Source organism: Pelophylax lessonae, assembly GCF_965119305.1.
Source record: "Pelophylax lessonae genome assembly, chromosome: 7".
In the NCBI taxonomy this organism is placed as follows: Eukaryota; Metazoa; Chordata; class Amphibia; order Anura; family Ranidae; genus Pelophylax; species Pelophylax lessonae.
This window is the reverse complement of record NC_138774.1, coordinates 103,267,052-103,287,253: the sequence shown is the minus strand read 5'-3', so window position 1 is coordinate 103,287,253 and position 20,202 is coordinate 103,267,052. Positions and strand designations below refer to the sequence as shown.

At 41.7% G+C, this 20,202-nt stretch overlaps 1 protein-coding gene across 1 annotated transcript; it reads left to right on the top strand.

Moving 5' to 3' along the window:
- The first annotated feature begins 618 nt into the window (after positions 1–618).
- LOC309560375 (NTPase KAP family P-loop domain-containing protein 1-like) lies at positions 619–18,968 on the top strand. Its single transcript, XM_082264006.1, has 4 exons — positions 619–666; positions 2,967–3,098; positions 16,179–17,959; positions 18,255–18,968. Exons 1-4 carry the CDS (start codon positions 654–656, stop codon positions 18,564–18,566), a joined length of 2,238 nt encoding a protein of 745 aa, XP_082120132.1. The 5' UTR covers positions 619–653; the 3' UTR covers positions 18,567–18,968.
- The last annotated feature ends 1,234 nt before the right edge of the window (positions 18,969–20,202 follow it).

The window sequence follows — 20,202 nt, the reverse complement described above, 5'->3', positions numbered from 1 at the left end:
GGTAAAGTGGTTAAAATACCTTGTATGCAGTGACAGTTCTTGAGACTTTCATATGCTATCACTAAGTTTTTTTTTAAAGCACACAATGCACAGTACATAGGGGCCAAAAACTGTCCTAAAACGGTCGGTTCGGGAGAAGCTGGTTAACTTTTGACCCATGTGTACAGCTCCCTGTCCGATAGAAGGCGATCTCACGACCGGCTTCTGTCAAACGGGCATGCTGGAAAACCAGTATCTGATCGGCATCCGATCAGCACTGGCAGCCAATGGCTGTGACCGCTGATCAGTGTGTCCTGGTGAGTACACAATAGCACAGCAGGGGAGACACAAGTAATGTTAGTACAGTGATTTGACAGTTTTTTTTTTCCCCATTCAGCCTGCTGGGTTGAATGAAAAACAAAAAACTATATTGTATACCAGGCTTTAGTATGCATACGTGTGCTGTCAAGTGTGAGTAAATAGTACTCTATTGTATTTATCAGCAGAGAATGGGATTGGGAGAACATTGGAGGGAGGAGATAGAAGAGCACTATGTTTCTTTCCAGGAACTTTGGTCTTGAAATGATCGTGCGATCACACTAACAGAAAGATTTGTTGGTTTTCACAGGTATAAGGATCCCATGGTGAAGCTGTACATTACTAGCTGATACAATATGGTGTGTCCCAGTAAGTAACTTCTAAGGTTCTTATCATTACCTTTATTTCTTTACTTTTTTTCATCATCTGTTTGCTTGCACACGTCACCCTTTCTTATCAAACCTAGCCCAGGTGTGCAATTGAATTTCACTTAATTCAGACATGTTATCTGTGTGACTCTACACTTTATCTCCCCCTACATCAGTCATAAAGGCAAAGGATTACAGTAAGCAAATATTGCATATATATTCAGCATTTGTTACAAAGGAGACCCTGTATCGTATTTTAGGCAATAAAGAGACCATTGATCCATACATGCACATTCACAAGAAAGTTCACCATGAGCAATCTCCTCAGCTTCATGTTGGACAATCCGTGGGATATCAAACTGTACATTAAAAATCTATTTTAGTAGCTAGTATTGAATGAAAATTTGAATTGGAAAGTAATTTGTTTTTGCTAATTAGCTCTCTATAGTGTATGTTTCAAGACAATTGTACTTTGAACCACAATTTTTTTAACCACTTAAGGACCAAGCCTATTTCTGACACATGTTGTTTACAAGTTAAAATCAGTATTTTTAGTTAGAAAATTACTTACCCCATACATTACATATATTTTTTAACAAAGACTCCGGAGAATAAAATGGCGGTCGTTGCAATATTTTTTGTCACGCGGTATTTGTGCAGCGGTCTTTCAAATGCCATTTTTTGGGAAGAAAATACATTTCACTGCATTTAAAAAAAAAAAACGAAACAGTAAAGTCATATCTAAATACTATAAAAAGATCCAGCTCAACCAGTAACAATTGTGTAGCAGTAGGAAGGATACACCTTCTATTAAATAAATCATGCCGTTATTTTGGGGGAAAAAAGGCCCTCATATAAAGAATTTAATTAAATTAGTATTATGAGGGTGGCCTCTGGACTAATAAACATATAATATTAAAGAGGAAGAAGCCTCAAGAGATTCATCAAAGAGTGCCATATATTAAAAAATGACTTAATTGTAGAAAAAAGAAAACACTATAAAATTAAGTGAAGCTACACCTTCACCAAATAATTCATAAAATTGACAACGTTGTCATAAGGGACAGGCAGCTGCCTCACACACTCCTCCATCCAAGCATGCATCTCTATAATAAGGGCATATAGGGCAATATATATATGTATGATACTAAATAAGCCTAAGAGTAATTAAATAATACAAACAGTAAGGTCCGATACCATACAATAAAGTAATTTTTTAATATATGGCACTCTGTGATGAATCTTGAGGTTTCTTCCTCTTTAATATTATTAAACAGTATTTTGTATGTTATGAAAGATGATGTCACGCCGAGTAAATGGATACCTAACATGTTACAGTTTAAAATTGCGCACACTCGTGGAATGGCGACAAACTACAGTACCCAAAACATCTCCATAGGCGACGCTTTAAAATTTTTTATCAGTTACCAGTTTAGAGTTACAGCGTAGGTCTTTTTTTAGAAAAATCTGATCATTTATATTGCTGTCACAAGGAATATAAACATCCCTTGTGACAGTAAAAGGCAATGACAGGTACTCTTTATGGAGGAATCAGGGGGTCCAAAAGACCCTAGACCCCTCCACTGCACTTCAAAGTATTCAAAATGCCGTAATCTGCATTTTTGAATACTGACATTTTTTTTAATTCGGCGCCGTTAGCCAACGTCATGACTCCAACTTGGGTATATTTAGCCTGCCTATATATGGTTTAGAAGCTCGGCTGGTTTCTACTGAACTGGCTGTGATTCAAACCACCTATGGCTGGCTTAACACCAAAGGATGAAGGCTTACAAGCATTCCATGGAGTATGGTAAGGATTTCAATGCTCTGTGTACCATTAAAAAATGCTTTGCCATTTTTGACTGGATTGGGTTATGATTTCATATTTGTGTGTGGAGCCTGTGTTTATTTGGCTGCTGCTGTGGCAGGGAATTTGTTACTGGGTATGTTAGAAAACTGATAATGTTCTTTCAGTTCACATCAGCATGAGCAGTCTCTCTTGAGTTGTCAACTGCCATTCCAGCTCCCTCTCCATTGAAGAGCAGTTGTGCCACCAATACAAAGAATAGTTAGATTGTGTATGCACATAAGGGTGCCCTTTGATGTCTACAGGTATGAAAACATTATCAAAAATCCAACCTACTATGATTGAAAATTATGGTTGTTTCTGGGGACTCTATGATTTGTGTGGACACTCTTATCCAAAAAAATTCTGATAGTGTTTTTATTGCTATCTGTGCCTTTCTGCTTCTCTGACAATTACTTTTTCATTGTTATTACTTATTTATTGTGTTCTTGAAGGTTTTGAGACCAAGGACGATGTCTACTGCTTTTCTCTGGCCAAGGCTCTATACTATGTTGTTTCTCCTGTGACAGTGGGATTTTATGCCCCATGGGGTAGACGCAAGGATGTTCTACTTAACAACATTGAAAGTGAGTATCAGAACAACTTTTGGCTATATTGTCATTACCTATTATTTTTTCAGAAAGCTCCCAAGTACACCTCATAGTTGGCCTGATGTGAGGAACTACAAATGGTTTGTTGCAATGGGCATGAATAAAACAACGTGGATTTGTGTGAATTAGAAGCATGACTGAAAGGGCAACTCTGGATCAACACAGATCATCAAGTAAAAGTATATGAAATAATAACTAGATAACATGTTAAAAATAGATATTGAAACCTTGTAGACGTTACTGGTACCAGAGAAGGACAGAAAAGCAGAATTGTATTATAGGTATCATTATTACAAACATTTTTTTTAAAAAGTCAAGAAATATAACTTATGAATGTAAAACCATTAATTAGGTGCTACTTTGAATTGTACAGGCCATATACATGCTTCAACAAATTTCCTTTGCTAGTAATTCAAAAGGTTGACGCGTTTTGCATAAATTGCTTCCTCAGGACCTCAGTATCTTAACTGAAAAGAAAGTTTAGCCTATTCCAAAAAAAAGGCACAACAATCAATTAAAGAAGAAAATAATAATAACAATATAACATCATGCATCGCAAACAAGCTGTGTCAATCCTGGACAACTTGCTTGCGTCAATTGAAGCCCAAAAGATGCCAATGGTGTGTTGTGTGGCAGCAGAGACGTAGTGTGCTGTGTGACGTGAGGTTGGCAATACCCAATGTATATAGTGCAATTACTGTGGTCCTATATAAAGGAGCACACATAATCAGGAATAAAGACCAATCAGTGTCACTACAGTTTCAAAAACTAAAATTTGTCACTAGTATGGCACTTTTTTTTTTTTTTCAAGAAAAAAGTTTATTAAACTGTGCAGAATTACAACAAGTATCAAAAGTTAAGCATGATATAAAACATAAACATCCATATAGTAAAAAGAAGACAATGTAGAACTTCCCAAAAGAAAAAAAAAACCCATACAGAGAGAAGGGTCCCCCACCAGCCCGCATGTTCCCACCCCAACCAAGCTAGATACACAAGGCAATAAAGACATAATACCCTGTCCGGTTGGTGTAATCTAGGCATAAAAAAACCTCCAACAGGGTACATAGCAATTAGATAGAGTCATCAAGTAGAACTTGTCTGTGACGACTGCAGCCACCTGTTCCAAATCTTGTTATATTTGGTAGGACATCCTCTATTAATGTAAATGAGCCTCTGATATGGCAGAGAAACATTCACCTCCGCTTTCCGAGCACTAAATAAAGTTTCGTGTATAAACTTCAGCAAGCTCTTATCCACTTCCAAGTCCGGAAGCAGTCCCAAGAGACATTGCCGAGGATCCAGTGAGACCCATCTGGTCATGCAGAAACTGTATCACCTGTTGCCAAAAACAGTTGACTCGAGGGCAGTGCCGGATCATGTGCTCAAAGGTTCCAGAGGATAAAAGGCATTAGTCCAGACTACGGGAGCGGTCGAACTTCGCGATTCTAACAGGGGTAAGGTAAGTCCTATGCAAAATATAGATTTTTGTAAGTCTATATGACATCTTATAGCTCAAAAAAAGGGGTTCCGGCGCTAATCCAAGGTGTAAAAATCCTGTAATGTCCTTATATGGAGAATGCACAATTGCAGTTATAAATATGTCTGCTGCAACACTGTTCGCCCACTCCTAAACACGGGATGGCGTATTGGTAGAGAGAAATCAAAATTAGGATGGCGCTCTAGTGTGCATCATTATGGTAAAAAAAAAACAATAGAGGCTCAAATGAACAATCTAATGAAAGTTTATTGAGTAGGTTTGAGGTAGGTAAGGTCGGATAAATCTCAACAGGATAGATACACCAGAGACCTGGTAGACGGAGCTCTCACCACCTGCAACCTATCCCGTTACGCTCCAGGCCACGCCCCCACTAGGATGGCACTTACTTAATATTTTATCCCTAAGGTGTGTGGATCAGCCACCAGCAAAAATCCCAAGGACAGTTCAACATTCCAAAAAAGTTGATGTAACATACTTTTAGAGACCATATCTGACCATATCTAAAAACACCAACAAAATGTTTTCCATTTAGAGCAATATACTTCTCAACAGTCTATAATGGCTAAAAAGTCCATAATTATAATAGCTACCATTTAACATCAGAGACGCACCAATAACAACTTATCATTGGGTGTCTCACCACCAATCTACACATATTCCCTCATTTATTTAATTGGCACAACGGCACAAGATATCTAGGGGAAATAATAAATAGACCTAAATGTTATATTCCAATTGTCTTGTACCACATAAACATATAAAAGGTCTGTCATAAAAAGCCACAAAGGGCACAATAACCCAATAAGCCTGCAGTATACTCCACAGCACCACACACCTTTGTTCCTAGGATGAACTCTCCAGATAAAGCAGTTTTGATGCCAAATCTTCCACGAAATCCGCACTGGCTGATTGGCTACATATGTGTCCTAATACGCCATTACCTTTTATTTGATCAATTTCCAACTATCCAAATGAGAGGAGGTGTATTTTCCTCCTTTCTTGAAATCCGCCCGATGTACAGTCCACAACCAACCACAAGTCATTCCGGTCTGCCAATGGTCGCGGCCGGAGTCACGCATGCGCAAGACACCTTGAATCACATAGGCGTCCGCGCATGCGCCACAGCTGCCAGCCCCGGCTCAAAATACAGACCCGGGCAGACCCGATACGTATCAATCAACAAGATGGCCCTTCCAAAATCCAATTGATTGCAGTATTCCCATGTGCCACATTTATACATGCCTTTTCTGGCTTCCATCATAGAAGAAACCTCCTGAAAATAACTATGAACCAGTCTATCGTTTAACAATCTACCCTTTCTGTATGTGAGTTAAGGATATTCCCATATATATTTCCTCAAAATGGGGTCACCAATTAAAAGATGCCAATGTTTGCCAATGGCCTTCTCTATTAAATGATGATGGCTGGAGTAGTTCATAACAATTCTCACTGTATCCAATTGCTTCCTATTTCTATTTCCAAATAACATTTTTTATTATTATTATTATTATACAGGATTTATATAGCGCCAACAGTTTGCACAGTGCTTTACAATTTGAGGGAAGACAATACAGTTACAATACAGTTCAATACAGGAGGAACTAGAGGGCCCTGCTCGTTAGAGCTTACAATCTAGAAGGGAGGGTAAAGTGAAACAAAAGGCAATAACCGTGGGGGATGGGTTGATGGAGAAAATGGAGGTACATTTATTAGGGGCCGGTAGGATAGGCTTCTTTGAAAATGAGGGTTTTCAGAGATCGCCTAAAAGCTAATAGAGTGGGAGATAATCGCACAGATAAGGGTAAGGAGTTCCATAGGATTGGAGAGGCTCTGGAAAAGTCTTGGAGGAGGGCATGGGAGGAGGTGACGAGGGGGCTAGAGAGCAGGAAGTTTTGAGAGGAACGAAGAGAGCGATTAGGTTGGTATTTTGCGATGAGGCTGGTGATGTAGCTGGGGGCTAAGCTGTGGATTGCTTTGTAAGATGTTGTAAGTATTTTGAATTTAATTTGTTGGGTGAGCGGAAGCCAGTGGAGGGCTTGACAGAGAGGAGCAGCGGACACTGAGCGATTGGTAAGGTGGATGAGTCTGGCAGCAGCATTCATGATGGATTGGAGGGGGGATAGCCTGTTTAGAGGTAAGCCAACGAGAAGGGAATTGCAGTAGTGGAGGCGCGAGATGACCAGGGAGTGAACTAAGAGCTTTGTTGTGTCTTTGGTTAGAAAGGGGCGTATTTTGGAGATGTTGCGTAGGCTGAGGCGGCAAGATTTGGACAGCGATTGGATGTGGGGCTTGAAGGAGAGTTCAGAGTCCAGGACAACACCTAAGACCTTGGCATTCGGGGATGGGCTGATAGTAATGCCATCGATATTGACAGAGAAATCAGGGGAAGGGGCGCGTGGTGGAGGAAAAATTATAAGCTCAGTTTTGGATGGATTGAGTTTGAGGAAGTGGTGAGACATCAGATATATCTGATAGTAAATTAGTGATACGTGAGGAGACTGAGGGAGAGAGCTGAGGGGTGGATAGGTAGATTTGGGTATCGTCAGCGTAGAGATGGTATTGGAAGCCGTGGGAGACTATCAACTGACCCAGAGAGGAGGTGTAGATTGAAAATAGGAGGGGTCCAAGAACAGAGCCTTGGGGGACCCCAACAGAGAAGGGAAGAGGAGAGGAGGAAGTAGAATTGTACGCAACGCTAAAAGTGCGGTTGGATAAGTAGGAAGAGAACCAGTGAAGAGTAGAGTCATGGAGACCAAAGGCATGGAGTTTTTTGAGGAGGAGGGGATGGTCAACCGTATCAAAGGCAGCAGAAAGGTCCAGAAGTAGGAGTACAGAATAGTGTCCATTGCTTTTGGCCGTTAGTAGATCGTTTGTCAGTTTTAGGAGAGCAGTTTCAGTGGAGTGTTGAGGCCGAAATCCAGACTGAAGGGGATCAAGGAGGCTATTCTCGGCAAGGTGGTTGCACAGTCGGTTGTAGACTAGACGTTCAAGGAGTTTGGATGAGAAGGGGAGCAAGGAAATAGGACATAGGTTGTTCAGATCGGTTGGATCCAGTGAGGGCTTTTTAAGTATGGGGCTGACTAGTGCATGTTTTAGAGAGTTGGGGAAGATGCCAGAAGAGAGGGAGAGATTGAAGATGTGGGTTAGAGAGCATAGAATAGGGCCAGAAGGTGAACGTAGCATTTGCGAGGGAACAGGATCCAGAGGGCAGGTGGTTAATTGGACGTTAGCAAGTAGTTTAGCAACCTCATCTGTAGTGGTGGGGTTGAATGAGGGAAGTAATGATCGCACCTGTGGGCATGAAGCATAAGGCATGGAAGGTATCTGAACAGCAACCATCTCCTTGTGAATTGTATCAATCTTCTGTTTGAAGTGGTAGGCGATCTCCTGGGCAGTGAGTGAGTCGGTGGGAGGGGGTAGTGGAGGACGGAGTAGTGAGTTAAAGGTATCGAAGAGTTGCCGGGGGCGTGATGACAGGCTGTTAATGAGAGTGATAAAATAGGTCTGTTTGGCAGTGTGGAGACTGAAATTGTATTTTAGGAGGGCAGATTTATATTGGCTGAAATCCTTCTGAGTCCGAATCTTACGCCATAGGCGCTCAAGAGCACGGCTATGCTTTTTCAGACTTCTAGTGTTATCGGTTTGCCAAGGTTGAAGGGGTCGGGCCTGATTTGGTGTGTGGTAAGGGGGGCCAGTGTGTCCAGGGAGGCTAAGAGTGAAGCGTTGTAGACAGAAGTGGCTAGGTTGGTGCAGGACAGGGGTGCGATTTTGTCATAGAGGTGGTCGGTAGCAGAGTAGAGAAGAGAAGGTTTGAGATGGCGTAGGTTTCTGCGGGTAACTGTAAGGTAGCTGGAGGGAGAGGAGGTGGAGGAGAGGGAGAGATTGAAACTAATAAGGTAGTGATCAGAGAGAGGGAAAGGATTGTTTGAGAGGTTGTGCGGAGTGCATAGGTGGGAGAAAACAAGGTCAAGGATATTGCCTTCAGAGTGAGTAGAAGCATGTATCCATTGCTTCAGGTCAAAGGAGGAGGTTAGACTGAGAAGTTTGGAAGTGGCAGGAGTGTTAGTATTAATAAGGATGTTGAAGTCGCCGAGAATGATTGTGGGGATTTCGGAAGAGAGAAAGTAGGGTAGCCACTAGCCAGGCAGAGAAGTCGTCAAGAAAGGTTGATACTGGACCAGGTGGGCGGTAGATCACAGCTATCCTTAGAGAAACAGGGGAGAAAAGACGAACGCAGTGTACCTCAAATGAGGAGAGTGACAGAGATGGAGGCGGGTGAAGTACCTGAAAGGTGCTATGTGGGGCTAGAAGGATCCCAACACCCCCTCCCTTGCGTCCATTGGGTCTAGGGGAGTGAGTCCATAGAAGACCACCTTGGGATAGGGCAGCAGAAGACGCAGTGTCGGATTCGTGAAGCCAGGTTTCAGTGATGGCGAGTAGATTAAATGAGTTAGCGATGAAAAGGTCATGGAGAGAGGTGAGCTTGTTACAGACAGAGCGGGCATTCCAAAGGGCGCAGGAGAAAGGGAGTCTGGTCTTGGGAAGAAGAGAGATGGGAACTAGATTGTGCTGAGTGCGGCTGCAGCCAGAGGGTGCAGGGTAAGTGGTGTGTTGAGCACGGGTAAGTGATGGAGGCCCAGGGTTTGGGGATATGTCTCCAGAGGCTAGGAGAAGTAGAAAGGTGAGGGTGGTAATATGAGAGTGTGATTTATATGAAGGGACATGCCCCTGTATCCTCAAGGATATGTGTGCATGTGGATTTAGAAAAAGCAGGAGATGGTGAGTGCAGTAATAAGGTGAGGACAGAAGTGAAGGTGATATATATAAGCTGTCGGGTGGAGAAGTGGGGTGAAGTAGAGAGATTTTAAGGATAGAGGACAGGGCTGTCAGAAGAAGTGGTAGAGAGTGCATTTTACAAGGAGAGAGAGCTGAACGGGTTTAACCCTCCTCTTGTGTTAGGGTCAAAACTGACCCGTTTTCAGGTTTTGAATGTCTATAAGTATCACATAAATTTGTTTATTGCATCAAGATTTTTTTACATTGTCAGGAACCTCTATTTAAACAATGTAATAGAAAAATAATCCTTTTCACTAAATTTTAAAATACTGTGGTGAAAATTAAGACGTTCATGGTGTTAGGGTCAATTCTGACCCAGTTATAATATAGGATTTTAGGACACTAATAAGTTCCAAAACTGTAATCATAAACACTCTCTCTGCTTAGTAACAGTGAAAGCCAATCCCCTCTCAACCCTGTGAGCTGTAGTTAGGGAGGGGCCTATCTCTTTTCCTGCTTGTCTGCTTCTCTAAATAAAGTGAAGAAACATAGGACAAATACATTTCAGAGTTGCTGACTTTATTTTACCATTTTTTAAATTTGACAATGAGAGGTATGCTATCAAAAGAAAGGTCTAGGGGTCACACCAAAAATATTAAAACAAATCTTTTCAAGGATAAAGAAGCCTAACAAGGTAACCAAGAGGTAAGAAACAAATTTAATGATAAATAATTATTCAGAGGGTATTTTATGGCTGATTTAAAACACGGGTCAAAACTGACCCTAACATCATGGATAGTAACGGAATTCTAACGTAAGAGGAGGGTTAAAAAGGTCACCTGCAGTCTATGTGGTGTATATCTCAGCCTTTCCTGTGTTCCTTCACTTTGTGCATTCTCTGAAGTGCAGGTTCAGAAGTGTGTCCCACTTAGAGAAATCGCCCCCCACTTTGAGAAGAGAGCCCCCCGAAAGCAAACGTGCCCCCCCTGCACACGTGCCTTCCCCAAGTGATGTTCTTATTTTATACTCTTAGACCTGGGGTGGGGGCTTAACCGATTAGTAATCAGGAATTGATAAATTAGGGCTGGACATATACTGCAGTTTCACTTCACAAAGATTTAAAGATAACTGGCAGATACCTCTAAAGGTTAAAGACTATAATGGTTGTAAATTAAAGGTAAGAGAACATAGGAAGGATAGGCTACGGATGGATAAACAAGTAAGCATACCACATTAAACTGTATAGAAAACGCAGGGTACAGGAATATTCAGTTTGGGTTGCAGTCATAGATGGACATATACTGTATTTCATGTCTATCTTTTTGGCATGCCTTATTATATGCTTTTTTCAAAGTAGTTTTTGTGTATCCCCTTTGGAGTAATCTAGCTCTCAAGAGTTTTGATTCTTTTTCAATTCCTCAACATTGGAGCAGTTTTGTTTAATCCATAAGTATTGCAAGTAGGGTATACTTTTAACCACTTGCCAACTGCCCGCCGCAGATATACTGCGGCAGGCTGGCTCGGCTGTGTGAACTGCTGTACCTGTACAGCAAGTTGGCGGGAGCGCTCCTAGGGACACGCGTGCACCGCTGGAGGCACGCTCATGCCCCTATTAGACAGTGGGAAAGCTAATTCACGGGGTAGGCGGCCACGATTGCCGCCGGGCACCCGCGATCACTCCCCGTGGAGAGAGAACAGCGGTCTGCTGTTGTAAACACAGCAGACCGTTGTTCTCTCAGGAATCAGCACAGAGCGTCTGTGATCCTCCTATTTGTTAATTCCACAAGCCCATCCCCCTCACAGTTAGAAAACACCCCCTAGGCTCACAGTTAACCCTTTGATCACACCTGAGTTACCCCTTTCCTGCCAGTGTCATTATTACAGTAACAGTGCATATTTTTAGCACTGATTACTGTAGTAATGTCACTAGTCCCCCCAAAAATGTCAGGGGTCTGATCTGTCCGCTGCAATGTCGCAGTACCGCTAAAAATCGCTGATCGCTGCCATTACTAGTATAAAATAAAAATAAATAAAAATTACATAAATCTTTCCCCTAGTTTGTAGACGCGATAACGTTTGTGCAAACCAATCAAAATACGCTTATTGGTAGTTATTTACCAAAAATATGTAGCAGAATACAAATTGGCCTAAAATTATTTATTTTTTTCAGAAATGTCGCTCTTTTCTTGTTTACAAAAAATAAAATTCGCACAGGTGATCAAATACCACCAAAAGAAAGCTCTATTTGTGGGGGAAAAAAGGACATCAATTTTATTTGGGTACAGAGTCGCACGACCGTGCAATTTTCTGTTAAAGTAACGCAGTGCCGAATCGCAAAACATGGCCTGGTCATTAAGAGGCTAAAATAAAATCGCAGGACGCCTGTCGCCCCCAAAAGCAGTTGCGAACTTCTATGTGTGAACAGAGCCTTAGCATTTGCAGATTTTAATGAAAGGGTAACTCCACTTTAGTAGGGGAAAAAAATAGCAAATAAAGATAAAACAATATAGAGTATACAATTGCGACACAAATCATATTGTAATTGAATGTTATTAAAAATTACCTTTCCTTTTCAACCTGCAGCTGTTGAAAATTTCTGAATTTGAAATGCAATATGGCTACCTGGAGCTGTTCTGTACACAGAATGTGTACTGACCACACCCCAGAAGCATCATTTCCTGCTTGTGTGATTGGCTCACCAATTTTCCCAGAAGTCTGCTTAAGATACAAGTCAGATTTCTGGCATCCCCTGCAACAAAAATGCCATTTTTGGTGAGATACTCTCAATAGGAACACGTCTAAAGGGATGCAGGCCCAGCAGCTTTCCTCATTAGAGCCCTGCAGGTGCACAGCTGATAGATACTTATAAAACCACTTCCATTTGACCCACTCAACACAGAGGCACAGAGGAACAAACAATCATTTTTTTCAGAATAACAAAAGATAGGAATCTGCAACAAAGTTTGTTAAAATTCCTGCAATGTACAGAGATCACCCAGAGGGGAATGTTTTTTTCTCAACAAAAGTGGAGTTACGCTTTAAAGCAAAAATGTAATCTGGGAATTGTTGAATTGCTGCTGGCTACAAGCAGTATTAAACCCAAAAGCAAAAATTTATTATATTGCAGCTTACCAATTCTTTGATGGCTTCATTAGTCTTTTTTTTAGAATTTCTTTCCTTTAATTTCATCTGGTCCCTTTCTAATCAATGACACGACAAAGCTCCTAGTTCACTCCCTGGTCATCTCTCACCTTGACTACTCCAACTCCCTTCTCATTGGCTCACTTTTACATAGGCTATCCCCTCTTCAGTCCATCATGAATGCTGCTGCCAGGCTCATCCACCTTGCCAACCGCTCTGTGTCTGCTACTCCTCTCTGTCAATCCCTCCGTTGGCTTCTTCTCATCCAACTAATTTCATTTAAGATACCAACAACAACTTAAAAAGCCATCCACAATTTAGCCCCCAGCTACATCACTAGCCTTGTCTCAAAATACCAACAAATCATTCTCTTTGTTGCTCTCTAGCTCCCTGTCACCTCCTTATATGCTCGCCTCCAGGACTTTTTCAGAGTCTCTACTATCCTATGGAACTCCCTACCCCAATCTGTCCAATTATATCCAACTCTGTTTGCTTTTAGACAATCCCTGAAAACCCTCCTCTTCAGAAAAGCCTATCCTACCAACACCTAATAACTGTACTTTTATTTTCTCCATCAGCTCATCTCCCACATTTATTACCTTTTGTATCCCTTGACCCTCCCTGCTAGATTATAAGCTCTAACGAGCAGGGCTGCACAAACTGTTGGCGCTATATAAATTCAGTATAGAAATAATAATCTGGTGATCCAGCCAGTAAGTATGTGGTTGGGGCCTACTCGCCCTGCACGTGGCAGTACCTTTCTTATATACACTCTCATTAATGCCCAGGACAAGGCAAAGCCATGCTCATGTGGAAATCAAACATTATGGCGGTACCCCGACTTAGAAATGAGCCATACACTGTGTGCACTAGTTATCATACAGAGTCCCCCTGTAACCCTGCTGTCCCGTGTTACTACACACTTTTGCATGATTTATGTTGCATTTATGATTGACACTGCTAAGCCCATGCCCTCTCCACCGGTCGAGCGTACCTCTGCTATCTCACTCTCAGTGACAGAATGGGGTCCCACCAAGCACCTAGCGTGGACCTTATGCGTGCTCCCATTGAACTACTTCAATCTCCCGTACCATGTGGCCAGGTACTTGAGATCTCTGTACTCTGAAGTCTCTGTACTCTGAGGTCTCTGTACTCTGTACTTTACTCCCGATCACTTAGGCAGAACCGACCATTACCGGACCCCCTAGCTACCAGAGGATCTGTCACCTACATCAGGTGTCATGCCTGGCTGCTATACACTTCCCTCCAGTTCTTGGTTACCTGTGGCAACTGCTTTCCAGCTCCAATTCTCCTGCTAAGTTAACCTTTTGTAGTAGCCTCACTTCATACCCTATGTGTGCTTTACAGGCACTGTTCTTCTGATACGCTGTGCACCCTTGAATAACTTCAGACCAGGCTTAGAATGTTTCAAAACAACAAAGGAACCCCCTTAAGTGGGACTGTACTGGGCAGACAATTGGATGAAAACTACGTTTATAAAAGTAACAAAACTTTATTTATACAAAATTAGACAAATTACAAAGGAAGCTAAAAACATTGTTGCGGTTGATACAAATATGTGCCATATACCAAGGTTACATAGATAGAATGGATGCTGGTTCTGTCCACATGGGTCTGTGTACCATAGGGGACAAAAATACCCAACGTGTCCTGAATGACAGTTCTTTTGGATTCTTATTCAGGGTACAGACATTCACAGTGTAATTATTCCTTTTTGTATATGACACGATTGAAACCGCTTTCATTAAGAACATGGCACAAAAAGACTTGCCGCTGTATTGGCTAAGGGATTCCCACTGTAGTTGTGTGAAAGGGGGAGGAAAAAAGGAGGAAGTGTTCACTATACCCGCAGGGGCCCAAAGAAACTCCCAAGCCCACTGGGGTCACCCAGATCAGGACAGTAAGGACTGTCACAAATTTCTCAATCAGGGAAAGGGGGTAACTTTTAGAACTCTGTTTATATACAAATGATTGGTAATCCTTGTTGGTAAAGAGTGGATAAAATATTGTAGAATCCTCCTAAGACCTGAAGGGGCTAGGTGGCAATAAAAGTTTCAAGGCAGGTGTCACGTACCTGATCCGAAGCCGGAGTGTAGAGAGGGCTCCCCCTTGCGGCTAGGTGCAGAGCACCCCTGGAAGTGGGACAGGGAGTGCTGTGCCCAAAGTAGCACGGGTTGCCGGTTGGGATGACCAGATGGAAGCAGGAACAGAGCTTGTTGTGAAGTTCCAAGCAGGTCCGGAACACTTTGGCAAGTTAGGCAGTAGCAAGGTGCAACAGGAACAGACTGGGAGAATGCTGGAGAGAAGTCAGGAGCCAAGCCGAGGTCAAGTACTGGAGAAGACAACAGGAATCCAGGAGTAAGCCAAGGGGTCAGGAGCCAGGAGAAACAACGTCAAACAGTCCGGGTCGGCAACAGGAAATCACGATCAGCAGGTTTACAAGGCACAGGGAACACGGGAGGCTGTTGATCATCCAGCAACTAGTTGTTGCGATTGCTGGCTTTAAATAGGCCGTTTGGCGCCAAGCGCCATTACACACTTGCGTATGCGCATGCACATTGGCGCATGCACATTCCGGATTGCGTTCGCCCGAGATTTGGCGCGCATGCGCATTCGCGCCAATGCGCGAATTCGCTGATTGGCCAAGATGTTGGTAGTACCCTGACAGCAGGTAGGAGCCAGGCTGCTGTTAACATGCCTAGGGAACCACCTAGCCCCTTCAGGTCTTAGGAGGATTCCACCATATTCCTTTGTTGTTCTATATCATTTAGGGACTTGGGCACAATTTTCAAACTCCACTTTAACTAGCAATTCTATAATCTAGAACGTTTCAAAAGACGTTACTGAGAACTCTCATGCTTGTGTCAATATACAGTAAACTAAATGCAGTCCATCTCTGACTGACTAAACTGAGACTTGCACCTTAATAAGGTGCAAGTCCATAATTTGTGTCTTCCCAAAAGCTTATCAGATGCTTCAGATGTTCTCGTGTTCCCTGGGACTATCCTTCTCAATGTCCCATGCACGGCGGCAGCCTGGAACCCAGCCTTCCCCCAGGGAAGGAAGGCAGGACCCAAAAAGCCAGGGTAAGGAGCCCAGTCGCAATGAAACCCTTTCCAGCCTGGGTGGGTTAACTAATCCTGCTAAAACAGACCCTTTTTTTGTAGGTGCCTGTCTACAAGTATTTTGTTTTTCAACAAAGCAAGCTCTCCTACAAATGTAACATTTGGGTCGAGAAAAAACATTTACCACTGACACTTTATCCCCACAATAAATACTGTTAGTGTATCTAAATCTGCTAGTCCATCTAATATCCCCCCCCCCAGACTGACAAACCTGCTGTCCAAAGAAGACCCTGTGCTCTTTCATCCAGAGTGGAAACACTCTAATACAGAAGGTGTATTTTTGGCTAGATCACCAGGTGAAAACTGAGGGGGAAAAGACTACAGCCACCACATCAAATGATTGGTAAGCTGCAATTTATTACATTTTTGGTTTTAGGTTTAAAATCACCTTAAAGACTGAAGCAGCCTAGCTTCTATTACTGCCTTTGCAATGAATTCATATTCATCTCTCTTTACTTATACTGTACTTCATTCTTGTGATTCAATTTTCAGAATATCTATGTTGGGAATCATGGAAAAAAGAACAGGATGAATTTGCCAAGACCAAGCAGAAAACAAGAAAATGCACAGGGAAAGACCTCATAAAGCTTATTTTCCTTATGATATTTCACCATCCTGTCATCACGGAAAAGCACAAAGAACGAGAGAATATACGTTTTATCTTCATCCGTTTTAGTGCATGGGAATACGCAGGCAGTGACCAGCTTTGGGCTGGTCTTGTTACCACCCTCTGTGATGGTATTGAGAACTACTTTGGACTGGCTCCTATAAGCGTCTATCGAGCTGTAGGTAGAAAAACCAAAATTATTAATGCACCACTCAAACAAGAATGGATTAGTAAGAAATTTCTATGTATCCCACTTTGGATTGCCACCATTTTAGTCATCTTGATTGGAATTGGTGTTGGTGCTTTGTTTATGATATATGGCTTTCCATTTGGTAATCCAACTGGGGATATGTTGGCTGCTGCTGAAGGTGTTGGAGCAACTGTTGTTGGTATCTCTGCAGCAGGGATATTGAGAGTAGTTATTATGACCGTTAAAAACTCAATTATAACCCAAAAAGGTGTGGTGCAGCAAAAGATGAACAGGACAGACATGAGTTCCCAGCTGGGCTTCATGAGTGATGTAAAGCGAGAGGTTAATGTCATTACCCGGTACCTCCAAGTCATGGAAGTCTTCCAACGGCAGAAAATTAAAGTGGTCCTAGAGATCACAAACCTGGACAGATGCATGCCAGACAAAGTAGTAGGAGTTTTAAATGCCATGAATATTCTACTTTCCGATCCCAGTGCCCCATTTGTTTCTATTCTAGCCGTGGACCCCAGGATCATTGTGGAATGCGTAGAAAGCTCACTATTGTTAAAAGGCATGGCAAACAATGGATATCTTTTCCTAAACCGTATTATAACTCTGCCTTTTTGCATTCCCAAAATGGACTCTATGACTAAGTGTTACATGATGAAAAATATAGTTGAAGGAAAAGGTGAGCTGATAAGAGAAACTGAAGAAGAACATATAACAGAGTTAGCAGAGGTACCGAATGAGAAAGAACAACTCCTTCGACAACGAGCTCCCCATCAAAATGATTTTGGAGTCCAGGAACTTCCCTTGAATGTTAGATGCTCTGGAGAACTAATGCAAAGTAGCGATTTTCTTGCAGATAAAGGACCACAGACAAAAACCTTAATTGATGATGCCTTCAGATACCTCTTTAATGAAAGAATGAAAGACTATACTACTGACAATGTTGTTCACATCAGAAGGATAGTGAACACTATCACCATAACAATCAGACTTATGATAAGAGATGTGCCAAGAACTGATATTAAGCCTCACAAAGTAACAGAATGGGTACTACTGGCAACACAATGGCCCTGTCGCCTCAGTTGGATATTGCAGTGTATTGAAGACGACCAGCAGAGGAGGTGCCTTGATGAAACCGATGCAACAGGAGAATCCACTATATATGATCAAATATTCCTTTGGGATGTTTTTGAGAAGTCTTTGGAAGAATTAGATGCCATAAAAACAAATCTGAAACAACTTTTGGAGCTGGATGGGGACCCAGAGATTTTCCACAAACTATTGTGTGGAAATTTCACAGTAGCAGATGCCAACTTTTATTTGCCATTCACTGTCAATTTAGATCAGTCCATTAAAAGACAGATGGAACTTTTAAGAGGCAGCAACAACTTGTGGGAATCTAAGAAGAGCAACAGACTGACCATGTTGACTTTACTAAATCTTACTGTTGATGAAATCTGTAAAGAAGTAAGTGTATTCTTTTATTATAATCACTGTATGCAAATAAATGTTTCTATGCTAATTTTTTAAAATTCTATTTCTACAAGTTACTGCACATTGCCTTTTTGAACAGATCCACTGGTGTTAGCTGGGGTTAGAAAGTTCTTTACCAAATAAGCAATAAGTGTATTACTATCATACCACAATACATAGGACAATTGTCCCCAAAAAGTTCTCAAAGCGATTTTATATATACATTTCATATGCATATCCTTACACTTCAATTCATATTTATGTGCCATCTCCTCTTTCCTTTTTCCAGATGAATAAATTAGGTTTCCGAGAGGACAACCTCCAGCTGTATGTACAGAAGATAAAAGAACACAATCTGAACGGCAGAGCCCTGGTCTATAGTGACAATAATGAGATTAAAGATGTTTTATGTATGGGTCTAGGAGACTGGACACTCTTCAGTGTATACTTCTTAGGTGTACTTCCACCCCCTCCTGCTGCCCCCACAACAGCCCCAGCTTTGGGCAAGCAAGAAGCACAAAAACTTGGTGTCGGATTCAATGACAAACTATTAAAACAAAGCAAAATGTCACTGTTTATTTCAAATGAAGATCTTTCCTAAACTATGTTCACATACACTGTATGGAAAAAAAAACTTGTAAAACCTGAGGATTACATCTATATGAGTTTGTTGGACATCTCATTCCCAAACTATGAACATTAATATGAAGTTACTGTCTCCTTTACTGATTTAACAGCCTCCACTCCTTTAGGCAAGCTTTATGACCTAGCTTTGTGCATAGGGGAAGGCTCATTCTGTAACAAGTAACAACCCTGCCTAAACTGTTGCCACAAGATTGGAACATTTTGCATGCTGTAGCAATAACAGTACCCCTCACTGGAGATACCTGAACTCAATCATTTAGAGTGTGACTACATGCTTTTGGCCATATAGTGCTTCAAAAACCTCCTTTTTACAGGTCCTTACATTTCACTGGCACCGTTCTTACCCCTCCTGTTTCTTTTAGGCACATCCAGTAACAGTTCAGTAACATCCAGTAGGCTGCTCTGGGCACAGATGCAAAATATAAACCATTAGTTCGCGAAAGGTCCTCACTGTCAAGAAAGCTTACAAAATATGTAAATTCCCAGCACTGATAATTTTTTGTCCAAGGAAGCCGTTTCAAGCCTATAAATATATCATATTTATGTCATGTGGGAAAGAGCAATAATTATTTTTGACGCAGGTTAGCCTTCAACAATTAAGGACCTAGTATTGATTGCTACTTTGCTATCACTTTTGTTTCACTACTGTGGGGTAATCAATAATCAGTGAACAGGATGGGAGCAAAGGCCGGCAAAAGAAAATTATATTTAAAGTAAACCTTTTTTAAAGCCTATTGTTTTGTGAAGTTTTACAAAATAAAATAACACTATACAACAATAAAATAGAGCAAACCAGAAAATAATAAAAATGTAAAAAGTGAAAGTGAAATGCTTGTTTTTATTTTTGAAATGTATTGACAATCTCAAATGTTACAACCCCACCCATAAAGCATAAAGTATTAGTTTGCTAAGGCTGAGTTCACACTTATGCAAATTGGATGCGGGTTATCCCCGCATCCAATTTGCATAAGTGTGAACCCAGAGAGTGTGACCATCTCTCGCTATAGCCAGTTCACTGTAACGCTCCTGCGTTTCTTATATGGTGTGGATTTTCAGCTGCAGAAATAGTTCCACGTCAGTAGTCATGTAAGAGATATGCTGAGATACCATTCCCAACCTCAATGACTCATCATGTGTGGAAGGTCTTATTTCAGCCAGTAAATACACACAATTAGCAAGCTGGTTCCTAGAGTGACTTTATGTATGTGGTAACACAATGATGAAGGTTGAGGGATAGGTTGAGTGGAGGTGGTAGGTGATAGACACTTGAAGGTGAGACAGTAGCAGATGGATGCAGGAAGGTTTAGCAATGTTGTATGGTAGCAGATGACAGAATAGCAGGTGGACATACAAAAGAGATCAACCCAGTGCAGAAAAGTAGCAGTAGTCTCAAGAGCTAGCAATCTAGTTATGCAGATGTGATAAACAGTCTTTACTATGCAGAGCTAGATAGTGTAAGCTTAGTATAAGTTTATAGAGAATTCCCCTGCGGGGTACTTAGCACTATTAGCGATACAGCCGAAAGGTGGTTCAGGAGAGGCGGATGATCCAGTAGCGGGATACAGGGATCAGCGCAGCGAGGTTCCGTCAGC